This window comes from Haliotis cracherodii, unplaced genomic scaffold (assembly GCF_022045235.1).
Source record: "Haliotis cracherodii isolate W230 unplaced genomic scaffold, xgHalCrac1.p SCAF_4, whole genome shotgun sequence".
Taxonomy (NCBI): Eukaryota; Metazoa; Mollusca; class Gastropoda; order Lepetellida; family Haliotidae; genus Haliotis; species Haliotis cracherodii.
Genome location: NW_027266297.1, coordinates 43214872 through 43228732, shown reverse-complemented (window position 1 = coordinate 43228732; position 13861 = coordinate 43214872). Strand labels below are relative to the sequence as shown.

The window sequence follows — 13861 nt, the reverse complement described above, 5'->3', positions numbered from 1 at the left end:
ATAAAAGGAAACTTACTGACACTGACAATACCAAGTTTGGAGCACTGAAAACAGAAAAATGATAAATTAATTATTGTCTATACAATACCAAACATGCATTCGTGAATCATTCTGCTGTATCTATTCACCCAAACCATCTTATTTAAGAAAGGACATACACATCATCTGATAATAGAAATGATTATGATAACAGAACGGTTTTTCACAACAGGCAACACGAACAACCTTTTCCATATGAAACACAAGACATAAGTAAAGCTTAATGAAATACTAGCCATTGTTCTCAGACACCGGCTGCATCATCATAAAGTATGCTGCATGTTTTGTTTTTATTTCCATTTTCAAAAGAAACAAAAAATCCTGAAATATTCTATGTCTCAAAAACAAATCATTGCATGTGTGTATTTTGCACACACTGGTAGTCAAGCGGTAGTCTAATACTGTATTCCAGTCTATAACTCATCAATGAATACATTCATTTAGGGAGGCCCTTTCCCAGGTTGATTGTACACAACTGTTTATTTAATTACACACTAGATTACCAGCAGGTAACTGATCACGAAAAGCAACAATGACTCAGGAAATTATCTAAGAATAAGTACTTGGATTGCATTTCCAAGTCTTACGCACAAAAGTTTGCCTTGACAAAAACTGAATGTTCATCAGTAGTTCAAGACACTCTTGTTGTGGCCTTGCTTCATGGCAGGAGCAGCAACAGGGATGCAAAGAGGTAACTGTTTCCAATGGAGACTATAGTCCATGCAGTGGTGCCCATTTCCAATCTTAGCATTGACATTGTAAGATGTGCCATGTGGGAAATTGAGTCATTTTCTCTGTGTGACTAGAGTAATACTGTTAGAATGATCATATGATATGATAAAATTTAAGATATTGCTCAACCCCGTATCAGCATGATTGACACCAATAAGAAGCAGTCAGGGTAAATGTCATAATTTTTACAGGGAGACTTTGTTCTGGTGCTCATTTCAAATCTTGGCCTTGACATTGCCATGATTGCATGTTGTGTGTCTCAGTGTAATTAGGTAGAGTGTTAGATTGATAATATGATAAAATTCAAGACGTTAAATTACTTCAATAAAACTTGCCACGGTCAAGCATCTTCCCGAGTCAAGGGCCTTAACTGACTATAAAAATCCAGTTTCCACCTTGCCGAACTAGGCTGAAATTTCCCAGCTCGATCGTAGCACCACCTGCATTATTATGAGTTTAGTCACTTCTATGTCCGTCCTATTGACCAATCAGATTCCACCTCTCACATCAGTTGTATTCGCTTCAAATGGCAGAAACTCGTTAGTCCAGCCAGAATATAACTCCATAATCCCAGCCTAGTTCAGCAATGGTTGAAAGTGGACTTTTATAGTCAGTTAACTCCCTTGACTTGGGAAGGTGTGGGGATGTTCTCGTTGGCCTACCTTTAGAAAACAGTACCACAAACTTTTTAACATGTGATAATACCCTATGGCATAATTTGTAGTAATTTGTTGCCAGTCACACCGGCGAAACAATGCCCTGTGATGTCAGGGGTCATCGAGTGTGCATAAGCTCCTCCCAGTGATCTATCATCTCTACACAAAATGTCATTGAATACGCCAAGCGGTGTGGAGAGTTTTTAATATTTGTTTACTAAATATAACCTGCGGCAGCGCATTTTATAGCAAGCACTAGTTTATGAAACCACTTTTATTTCATTTTTCTCGTAATTCAAGTGGCTAATATACATACCGTAATCGACGTAATAAGCGCCCCGCTCTAATAAGCGCCCACGGCGATATTTACTAAGATATTGGCTTGTGAACAATCTCAATTAGCACCCCTTCCGATTGATCAATGTACACAAGACCTATTTATTCTCGTATAATACGCACTCGTGTCTTATATGCACCCTTAATTATGGGCAGTTTAATTCTTGAAAAAAATATCTGTCGTACATATACATTTCCTGATGTCCGCATAAACCACGAAATATCTTTCAACTTTTTTTTCATCACCAAAATATTATTCTAATAACAGCCCCCTATTTCTAATTTTGAGAGCGCCCTGGGCGCTTATTACGTCGAATACGGTATATTATTTTTTCGGTTCATTAATTTTCATTATTATGCACAAGAATGTAGTTTATTGGGGATATTATTTTGGCGCTGAACACATGCAAATATCGCTAGTGTTAGGATAGGTTACCCCGAACTCTATCCTTAGCCCTTGGATCCCCTTTATGATCAATCATCCCTTTACGATCATTAGGGTTAGGTTAATCTACGCATTTAGTGGCTATTATGGATTCTATAGTGGCTCCTAATATTCTTCACACAAAAACGTGGAGTAAAAAGGATGAAAAGGTTTTGTGTTCAATACTTTGGCCATTGGAAACTGTCCTGGAACATTCACGCAAGCCACTTTCACCGGCTACATTTTTTCAGTACTGATTCAAAAGCGAACTCATCGTCATCACTAGCCATGCACATGCCTCCTTCTTTCCTTACTATTATCCAAATCACGAGACACCATGCCTACCCGTAACCTTCGTAAGTGTCCGTCACCTATTCAACCCTTTTAATTCAATTCCATAACGTCGTAGGCACGACTAGGTAAAATTGCACTTTGTTTCACGTCCGACGGATTCTCACAAAAACTGGTTGCTTGTCTTTGAGACAAGAGACACGAGATTTTGTGGTACTGTATTCTAGAGGTGCTCCTTCTCGATTCTCTTTAGCCAATTTGAGCCTACGTATAAGATTAGTGGAAGTAGGGCTCACTTATCGTGCCTTTATTGTTTGGTTTAAAAATATTGGTTTCGGATTATCATTTATATGCTATTTGCAGTATTTTGCACTCACATTGTATGTGTGGAATGATTTTCCAACGCTGGTGCACACATAATTTTCTTTTTCTCTTTGGTGATGGCGTACAACAAGTGGGATGTCATTGCTCACATAGCCTAATGCCCGGTATCCAGAGAATATTTTGCTAGCACTTGGCATCGTCGCTGAGCTTTTGAAAAGAAATAACTTTAGAAAAATCACATGGCAAATTTGTTTTGATTCACCACGTGCAATTTTAAACCGGAAACAGTATTTATTCCGGCAATAAAATTAAACTGGTTCCACTGTTGGAACGCGACGCAAGCCTGGCTCTTAAACTTTAGCTAGACATGAGCCCAGTCTAACAGTGGCGGTCAATTATTTTACGACAACTTATTATTGATTGTAACTTAATATTAGGATATCATTTATGAAACTTAGTATTTGTCGTGTTACGAGAACCGACACTGATATATACACAAAATATGATATATTTGTAACTTATTTCAAGAATTAAAATGAGGTAACGCATTTAGACACCTGTTTATGGCACATAGGTTTGTTCTAAAATTGGATTTGCTTTTGATGTTGTCAGCAGTAACTTCAAGAAAAGGCAGTGTCTACAAACATCCGTAGTTTGAAACTGTGATTATGAAGAAGTGTATGTATATTGGTTGTCTCAATGAAAACATTTCAAGCAATGACAATTATGTGGAAGTGAAAACGGTCCTTCCAAACGCAGCCGGACTGAAGAAATTGAAATCTAAACTGCAAATAAAATGGAAACGGAATGGAGAAGCAGTTTTCCATCGCACCTGTTGGAACGACTTATCGAAATCGTCACGCGCGAGGAAAAAATATCCGAATCTACCAGTTTTGTCAGCAGAAGAAAAATGTTTGGTGAAGGAAGCGTCAAAGACAACAGAGTTCTTTGATTCCGAACAATCTCTGAAGGAGAAAGCAGCCAAATGTGCCCAGCTCATAAAGTCATCTGAACATTGCACTGCATTCACTGGTACGGTCAATAATAATCATGATACTATATTTATGCTGTTATCTTAAAAAGTACAAGACTTGTTCATAAACTGTATTATTAGCAGTCCCTTGTGTGGTTGCAAAATCTTACAGCAACGAACTGCTTGGAATTTACCATCTGACATCAGAGACCATAATCATTATAATGGTCTCTGCTGACATCTACTGGTGTCACTATAAAATAGCTCTGATTAACGCCTTCATGGCATTCTAATAGAGACCGATGTTGATGTTGTTCCGGCCCCGCAAGCTCTTGTCAGAGCGCATTAAAAACTGTAGAGGAAGTTTGAATATTGTCTTATTGAGTTTTTTTTATATTAAAGCTAATTTGAATTATTTGTCCTGTTGTTAGTAACCAATCACCATGGTTTCTGTTTCAGGTGCAGGCATCTCAACCTCTGCAGGTATCGGTGATTATCGTGGGAAGAGTGGAAAATGGACGCAACAGGATCAGGATGCCGTGGACATGGATGCAGTGTTAGGGACATCGGCAGAACCACTGGACGAGGAAGAAGATGAAGTGGTTGCAAAGAAATTAAAGAAATCTGATAGTCATGACGATGATGGTATGCGTTCATTCCAGGTCATGCCCATTCACTCTCTTAGACTTCAAGTCAAGTACATGGTCAGTCAGCATGATCAGTGTTAATTGTAGCATGAATCTGTCCCTGCTGAACCAGTCACTTCAAAATGTTTGAGTTTGTTTTCTGTTCAAATTAAAAACTGGAAATGAAACTATGGCTGGAACAGGTAACCTGGGTACTCTGGTCAGGTGGGTCCTGAGTAGGGTATCCACATCATGACATGATCAGATCGTTTATATCAGAGCTCCAGATAAGCTGCGTATCTGCGTAAAATACGCATCAGAAATGCAGAAATACGCAGTAAAATAAAATACAAGTGTATCAAATACGCAACGAACATTACAGATACGCTACAAAAATAAAACTTGTGCGTATCATCAAAATATTGTGAAGTAACCCTGCGTATTCGATTTGCAAATCAGCAACTTATTTTGAAATTATAAACCGACATTCCATCAACCTTGCTCAACCTTGCCATGACAGTTACATCATGATCATTTGCCATCACACTTTCTTGTGGAAGTATGGTGGTATTTTTGAGTCCTATAAAGCTCTCGAACCCACACGACACCAGTTTGCAGGGACTAGATGAATAGTGTTTTTAAATGTTTAACTTAAATACCCACATGTGTAAAAACTAGTGGGTAACAGAAATTTGAATACCCAGATAGAATTACTGATACCCAATGATTTTAAAATGCTTGCTTAAAATACCCACAGCACCAAAAGCTTATCTGGAGCTCTGTTATATACATGTGTCTTATTAGTTTCTGCCAGGACTGGGGTGAAACAATTGATTTTGTAAAGTTCTACACAAGACACGTGTGATATTTGAATCACAAATGGAAACAACTTTGCGTTCATCATGATTGCTGACAGTTGTGTTTATTATTGTTCAGCTGTTGATCGTTTGATCAAACTCTGAATGACTCAAAGTTTTGCAGTGAAGGGAGCTATAAATCACACTTTTACTTTAATCTGTTAACAGGTTTAAAATGAACACTAATTCACCTGTGTATAAAGCTGTTAAAAGTTCTAGCAATAGTTTACAGATGCTATGAAATAGTGAAGTTTCAATATCCACAGGTTTCGAAATGTTTGACAATATAGCCAACTGAACAATCACTTGTCCTGAAAATATGCTAGACAATTGCGAAACATTGTCTTAGGCCTGTTTTAAAGCCTGATTTCAAAATGACTGGACCTCAGTTATTATTTTTTGCTTTTGTCTTCTGGACCAGCATATTTGTGGAATCCTTGAAACAGTACAAGAGATGCGGCGAGTGAACCCTTTATGAAGCCATTTTATTTTTTCGGAAGAGAAACACTCTTTTTTTAATTCTGAAAAAACAAACAGCCCAACATCCAGAATACTTTTTAAAGTCATTTCAACATTGTTAGCACAAAGTAATAAAAATTTGTGTTATTCTTTTCTTCTCCAGTCAAAGAAGAAGTTGAGGAAGAGGAGCCTGGCGGTGTGTCGTATGAATCTCTCCGTCCCACCTACACCCACGAAGCCATGCAGAAACTAGTGGAAAAAGGCTACCTTAAGTATATCATTAGCCAGAATGGAGATGGCCTACATGGCTTGTCAGGAGTACCAGCTGATAACATGTCAGAATTGCATGGAAATGTGTTCATTGAGATCTGTAACAAATGTAACACACGCTACAGTAGACCATACTACACGATGGATGACACAGGAAGTCAGTACTACGAGGAAGTTGAGGATCATGGGAAGTCTACAGTATCCAAGCCGCCTCATGCTAGAAAGTGTGACAAGTGTGGACTAAGTCACCGAACTGGACGCAGGTGTGAAAAAAAGGTCTGAATATTTATCAGTTTGGTATCATTTCTATTCCGGTATGAAAGGTACTTAAAGTTAAGAGTGTCAGTGGTTGATTTTCTTAATATCTACAATAGGCTTATTAAGGTTTCTGAGCATGTGCAGTGACATGACAATAAAAGTCTTAGAAATCAAGTGAAACATGTTACCTGTCACAGCCAGTGACCCCCATGTTCACACCCGTGAAGAACTAGATCAGAATAGATCTTCAGCAACCCATGCTTGCGTAAGAGGCAACTACCGGATCGGTTGCTCAGGCTCGCTGACTTGCTTGATGCATGTCATCATATCCGAATTGCATGGATTGATGTTCATGATGTCAATCACTGGAATGTCTGGTCCAGATTCGAGTACTTTCAGACCGCCATCATAAACATGATAAAGCTGGAATATTGCTGAGTGTGGCATTTAAGAACAAAAAATAAATAAATCATACCTTACAGAGAGCACCCTAAAATAGAAATTAGATAGACCCTGTAAATGAAAATGTTTTGCATCATTGTATGGGTTATTCATGATTGAAATTATAATTGTGTCATACAGCCCATTTAATCCTGTTTACACTGGCAATCTTTCCAAATTGTGATGCTTATACTGTGTATATAAATTAGACACAATACTTACACAAGGCAGGACTGGACACCATGTTAACAATAACCTTATAGATACTGTTTTCCAATTTTAGGGTTTAGAGAATATTTGCTCAATAATTTGCTTGGTTCCGTCAAAATGAGATTGTTTCATCTTTTGTCTGTCTGAGAAACTGTTAACTGATAACTGTAAATTAACAAAAGTGTAGTCTTATAAGCTGTACTGAATAAAGTGCAAGTGAATTTATCTGTGTTCCGTATGAATCTCTATCATGTTTGTTGACATATATTGTGAACCATATGAATATATTCATGTGTAATTGTCAGGGCTGCAAGGGACATCTCAATGACTCCATCATCAACTTTGGTGACCTCCTGGAAGAAGATATCCTTGACCGAGCCAAGCATCATGCAGAATGTAGTGACCTGATGCTGTGTCTGGGGTCCACACTGATGGTGACCCCTGCTAACTCTCTCGTGGAGATGACCAAGGAACCACACAGGCTGGCTATATGCAATAGGTACAAACCATTTCTTCTTCATTCATTCTCTTGATGGCAGCATTGGTGACTCTGTACATTAAGGCCTGCAATTTGCAGAGTTATGTCCCTTAGTCTTGCCAGAATCCTATGATTGTGGGTTCAAAACTCAGATTCGCCCTGATTATGATTCTTTGTTTGTCGGTACCGTACAGGTGATCATAGGCTTCATCAACATGATAAACTCCTGTTAGATTTATATCACTTTTGGCTTGTTAAGCTTTGTTAAAGCAGTCTTGCTCTTTTATCTCTAATTTTGCCAAACATTTGACAAAATTTCTAAAATCTGCAACATGTCTTGTGTTCCAGACAGAAGACTCACATGGACCGTAAGTTGGGCGGAGGTGTGCGTGTGTTTGGGGACTGCGACGTGTTCATGAAGGAGGTGATGAGAGGGGTGCTGGAGGTTGAGGAGCTGACCACGTGGGAGGAGGCAAGACAAAAGAGGATGAAGCACTACGATAGTCAGAGGACGCCAGTGTAACTCGAAAGGGGAAAGGCTATGTAGCCTCCTATTAGTGCTGGCAAAGGAGACTCTGATTTTAAGACTGTCGTAACTCTCCTTCTCTTGCCGGGGCAAAAGCTGTGTATCCATGCATCCATTTCTGGCTCAAAATGAGGAATCTTTCAGGGAATCATCAGTAAATTGGACACACATTATTGGCCAAATCTTGCTTGTTCAGTTCTTAAATTTTCAAATATTTTTTGTTTCCATGTGCTAGAAGTGGAAGAAGACATTATTTTGTGATAGTGGACACAATTAATATATTTTGTGTGTTGCCTCTTATACATCTTTACACATTGTCCTTCATATATGATATATATATATATATATATATATATTTACACACTCTTCAGACATTTTGTATGTATATTTATTATTTTTATGACATGATGAAATAGACCTATTGCAGATATTTTGAGCACTTGTACTTCAATTTAATAAACAACTTTGTTTTAATTGTCAGTTGGTTTATATATATCCTGACTGAACTTTAGGTGAGCATGTGTCAGGTCCTGCTTGTCCAAGGCCTGCTTATGGCATCAGTGGCATCTGCTTAAATCCGGTCTTCAGAAAACACTTGGACAATTACTCTTAAAATTCATATTTATATTAAACAGGACACCCGAATTTGTAAAAGTGGTTTGAATTTTAATTATTTGAACAAACTATGACAATATATGAAAGATTGGAACAAGGATTGTATGTCATGGTGATTTACCATTTGGAGCCTTATTCACCATCAGGCTGGTGTTTCTCCAGTAGATGAGCAGACGTAGAGAGAGGCTTCATTATATAGATCCTTGTAGACCTTCATACTGGTGTTTCTTCAAGTGATGAGTAGACGTAGGGAGAGGTTTCACCATGTGGATCCTTGTTGACCATCAGGCTGGTGTTTCTTTGTGTGATGAGCAGACGTAGAGAGGGGCTTCACCATGTGGATCCTTGTTGACCATCAGGCTGGTGTTTCTTCAAGTGATGAGTAGACGTAGAGAGAGGCTTCACCATGTGGATCCTTGTTGACTATCAGGCTGGTGTTTCTTCAAGTGATAAGCAGACGTAGAGAGAGGCTTCACCTTATGGATCCTTGACCTTCACACTGGTGTTTCTTCAAGTGATGAGCAGACGTAGAGAGAGGCTTCACCATGTGGATCCTTGTTGACCTTCATACTGGTGTTTCTTCAAGTGATGAGCAGACGTAGAGAGAGGCTTCACCATATGGATCCTTGTAGACCATCAGACTGGTGTTTCTTCAAGTGATGAGCAGACGTAGAGAGAGGCTTCACCTTATGGATCCTTGACCTTCACACTGGTGTTTCTTCAAGTGATGAGCAGACGTAGAGAGAGGCTTCACCATATGAATCCTTGTTGACCATCAGGCTGGTGTTTCTTCAAGTGATGAGCAGACGTAGAGAGAGGCTTCACCATGTGGATCCTTGTTGACCATCAGGCTGGTGTTTCTTCAAGTGATGAGCAGACGTAGAGAGAGGCTTCACTAAGTGGATCCTTGTTCACCATCAGACTGGTGTTGTGTCTTAAAATTATCCTCGTTGTGTTCACAGTAGTAACCATTGGATCATAACCGAAGGTGTAATAACATCACTACTCACTGATTTCTCTGTGAAATATTGTTTTAATATAGTTAGTATGGTTAAACGTTATGATACATTCCGCTTGCATAACGCAAACAATTCTGAATGACAGACCGAATATTGAAGAGAGCTGACGGGAGTTAGATCAGGGCAACCCGCATGCACATGTGGGTAGAATGTGGATATCAACATTAATAACATTAATAGATGACTTGAGGTGATTTATCCTTTCTTGGTGGTCAGAAAACTTGTCAGAATTGGGATAAACCTCATATGAGTTGTAAATACCGAAAAGTGAGTTGACAAGTCTTTAACTAGAGATCCATAACTCTAAGTTGGAAAAGCACATGGCGCGTCTTCCGACACAAGCTCAAGCTATCGGGGAAATGTGGAAGAAAATTTCAAGCATTTTTCAAGTCAAGTTTTAACTATTGTATTCAAGCTGGTAATAGAGATTTAAGGAAGAACCGAGATACCGAAAAGAGAGAATATTACAGGGAACCACAACTTGAAATATCATGGCTCAGATCGTGGATGCCAGATGAAGCATTGCAGGTAATCAGATATACAACTGAACCCCAGATATCTGAAGCACATGGTAATAAACCATGGCTATGGATGGACAAACTTTGTATTTTTTATACTGGACAATCAGGAGCTCACAAATGACGGACAGATTTAGGTTTTGATATGGTATATGAGAAGTTGCCAGGGCCTGAGCATGTGCCTATAGAGACTGAGAACTGTGTATATGCTAAACCACCACCAAACCAAAGGAGGAAGCCTTGGGTTTATGGGCAAGTGATCACTGGGGATGACAAGAGATCATATACAATTCAAACTCAGGGTATTAAGATTAGATGGAATCGGATAAAACAAAAGCCTGCAGTTGCACCATCAAGCATCATGTACCAGACACCAGCCAAATCAAACAACCTGAATAATGATATTTTGAACCCATGGGTGCCCTGGACCCCCACATGGTTACAGGGTGACCAACATGCTGCACCCCACACAGTGCTACACCGAAACGTGTAACAGATGAGCCACCAACTTTACAGCTGTCGCCCACATCCCCAGTATGTGCAAGGCACACTAAACCTGGTGAATACCAAGAACCTCCATGTCAACAGGGTCCAGTGAGAGAGAAGAGGCTGCCCCAGAGATTAAATGACTATGTGCTTAACACGTGAACATACATTCCAGCAATGAAACTGTGACTCTAATGTAAGCAAAGTGTTGTTAAAGTCAACATTATGGTCATAACATTCATGAAGATCATCCCAACTTATATCTTTGCTTTTGCTGATTTTTGTTGTTGTTTTTTGGTTGATTTATTTTCTTCCAAGGAAAGGGAGATTTTAGTATTGTAATGGTACATTCCGACTGCATGACACGAACAATTCCGAATGACCGACCGGATATATTGAGGGCTGATGGGAGGTAGATCATGACAACCAGCATGTACGTCTGGGTAGAATGAAGGCGTCAATTCTTATAGACGACTTGAGAGTGATTTGTCATTTCCTGGTTGTCAGGAAATTATATCATTACAACTGAGTATTAATTGCAATAAAAACGAGTTTTAGCTCCGTTGATTCAACAGTCTTACTCCGACGAGGGTAGTTATTTTTTTCCGCTGAAAGCATTCGCACATTTAGTACCAATGCTTATACTAAACAACAAAAGTTCCTGTGACCAATATTTTAGTGTATTTTTCAAACAAGTAAAGTTTGGTTTTCAATATTGTAGTACATGTGTGGAATCAAGTCACAAAAACGCAACTGCTACAGAAAAGCATGCATTCCATGCAAAAGTTGACTTTTATGCAAGTCCCATGCATTTCTCTACCAAAGAATGGGTATAAAAACGTGCGTAAACGGGATACCATATGCATTGTTTAGCATCGTGCTGACAACCACTCTGAAAAACAACAAAATTACGCAAATATTCAACATTACAAAATGCCACGCCTGTCCGAAAATGAGCGTCTGCGAGCCATTGGTATGCTTGAAGCAGGATCAAGTCAACGTGATATTGCAAGACAATTTAACGTCCACAGAAACACCATTTGGTGTTTATGGCTACGTTGGCAACAGACGAATGCAGTCAGAGACCATCCTTGGAGTGGCAGGCCACGCGTAACCAATAATCGACAGACAACTGGATTCGAACAACACCTACGAAATCGATTCCAGCCAGCAACAGTGACTGCAAGAAGCATCCCTGGCCTTCGACGAATATCTTCACAAACCGTACGTCGTCGCCTCAGATGTGCAGGGATTGTCGCCAGAAGACCCGCCAGACGTCCCATTTTGACAGGAAACCACTGTCAAGCACATCTACAGTGATGCAAACAGCGTCTTCGTTGGACGGCAATGCAGTGGGGACAAGTTCTATTCACTGACGAGTCTCGTTTTCACCCCAGCCACAGCGATGGACGGATTCGAGTGAACCGACGTCGAAGTGAACTTTACGTCAATCATTGTGTCATGGAAGAAGATCGGTTCGGGGGCGGCAGCGTTATGGTATGGGGTGGGATTACAGCAAGACTAAGGACCCGTTTGATACTGGTAGCGGGAAATCTCAATGGACAGCGCTACCGCGACGAGATCATCGGCCCTGTTGTTCTATCGTTTTTGCGTCGTCATGACCCAGGCATTAGCTTTCAACATGACCACGCCCGGCCTCATATTGATCGACTTGTTCAGGATTCTCTTCAACAAAACAACGTGAATGTCATCCCCTGGCCGGCTCGCTCCCCTGATCTCTCACCAATCGAGTACATGTGGGATGAGATGGATTGGCGCCTTCGACGTCAACCACGTGTTCCACTGTCACTCAATGAACTTTGAAACATGCTCTAACAGATATGGACAGATATCCCACAGGACTTTGTGCGACGACTGGTCCATTCCATGAGACGAAGATGTGTTGCTTGCATCGCAACCAGAGGTGGACACACACGCTATTTATATGTAAATTGACATATTGTTTGTTTTTTAATGAAATCACGCATTTTCTGAAGTCAGTATGGCAAATTAAACCATTTGAACACTTACAGAGTCTTTTATCTGTTGCAAACCGAAATTCTTTCAGATTTGGTAAAAATACATAACTTTGCATTAAATCTTATTCAATGTCACAGGAAATTTTGTTGTTCAGTATATAAGTAAATAAGACATACTTTCTAAAATTATATGGAGTGATGTTGATGCGAGGATCTGTTAAAGAAAGATTATATAAAGCTATTTTACATGTGTTGAAACCTAGCTGCAGTAATAAATACGGAAATTGTATTTTAAGAGCAAAAGTTGTGAAATGTGCACTCGAAGTAAAAACTTGATTGTATACATCTTCTGGTCATTAGGTCGGGCATGCTCTATCATGTATTTGCACGATATGTATTGCCCCGAATTATTTTTAAAATACTGTAGAAACCACAACTATGCATTCCGTCGCCTATATATAGTTGTACGAATAATTATTTAAGTATGCCCACCTACTATGACAGTAAAAGAGGTACCACTTTTTTTAATATTAGCTTCCGCGGTGATAGTGATAATCGTCTGTTTCAATTGTGATTTGATACCTCTGACTGACCAATCAAAATGGAGTATATTCCAAATTCATGGTAGAATTTACATTTGGTTGAACGTTATCAATGTGTTTCGTGTATCCCTAACCTGTATCTTTTAGTTTTCACTGTAAACATGTTCACCTTATCCTGATATCACACTATACGGTAGTGACTCAGAATTAAATCACTATCATTTTAACTGTAGGGTCAAATTTAAAAAAAACCAAAACATACGAGGCACTAAGTCTTGTCTCCATCATGCCTCTCCTGACTCCCTCTTCCAGAACATTCTGGTCATGTGACTCTTTTCAAATAATTACACCCCATTTGACCGTAAGCCCAAGGCTTGCTGTTGACGTGATGCCAAGTTTCGTTGTGGCAAGAAGAATATCTAATAAATATATCGAAAAAATGTAACAATGTTACTATATTGTTTGTGAAACTTACTGAAAAGGATCTTGTTTGCATAACGTATGTCTTTACTGGAAGTATTATATTTTAATAAGAGAAACTAGAGTTAAAATTTCAAACTGCACTCAGTGATCTGCCAAAAAGGAACCTCCATAATCTTCAAATGCCATTACTGCGCAAATCACACTTGATCACAATGACCTCTGTTAACATTGCAATAAAGAAGCTGACATCTATAAATTCTCTTCCTCACAAGCAAGCTGCGTTATCACAGAGGAGTGAAAAATGTTTTCATAAAAACAAGACGAGAATAACATGTTTTAGTCAGAAACAACATTTTGCCAGTTTCTGTAGAATGACACA

At 39.3% G+C, this 13861-nt stretch overlaps 2 protein-coding genes across 2 annotated transcripts in view; one reads left to right on the top strand and one right to left on the bottom strand.

Moving 5' to 3' along the window:
- The window catches only part of LOC139478560 (WD repeat-containing protein 36-like), a 28742-nt gene extending 25667 nt beyond the window's left edge, over nucleotides 1-3075 (bottom strand). The window contains exons 1-2 of the mRNA XM_071261084.1: nucleotides 2856-3075; nucleotides 17-44 (exon numbers count right to left, since the gene is read on the bottom strand). Of these exons, the coding sequence (XP_071117185.1) occupies nucleotides 17-44; nucleotides 2856-2999 (172 nt within the window). The 5' untranslated portion in view covers nucleotides 3000-3075. The remainder of the gene's footprint in view (nucleotides 1-16; nucleotides 45-2855) is intronic.
- A 309-nt stretch (nucleotides 3076-3384) lies between these two features.
- Nucleotides 3385-8267, top strand: LOC139479208 (NAD-dependent protein deacetylase Sirt6-like). Its single transcript, XM_071262054.1, has 5 exons — nucleotides 3385-3834; nucleotides 4235-4420; nucleotides 5881-6263; nucleotides 7202-7395; nucleotides 7723-8267. The coding sequence occupies exons 1-5, from the start codon at nucleotides 3471-3473 to the stop codon at nucleotides 7895-7897; spliced, it is 1302 nt and encodes a 433-aa protein (XP_071118155.1). The 5' UTR covers nucleotides 3385-3470; the 3' UTR covers nucleotides 7898-8267.
- The last annotated feature ends 5594 nt before the right edge of the window (nucleotides 8268-13861 follow it).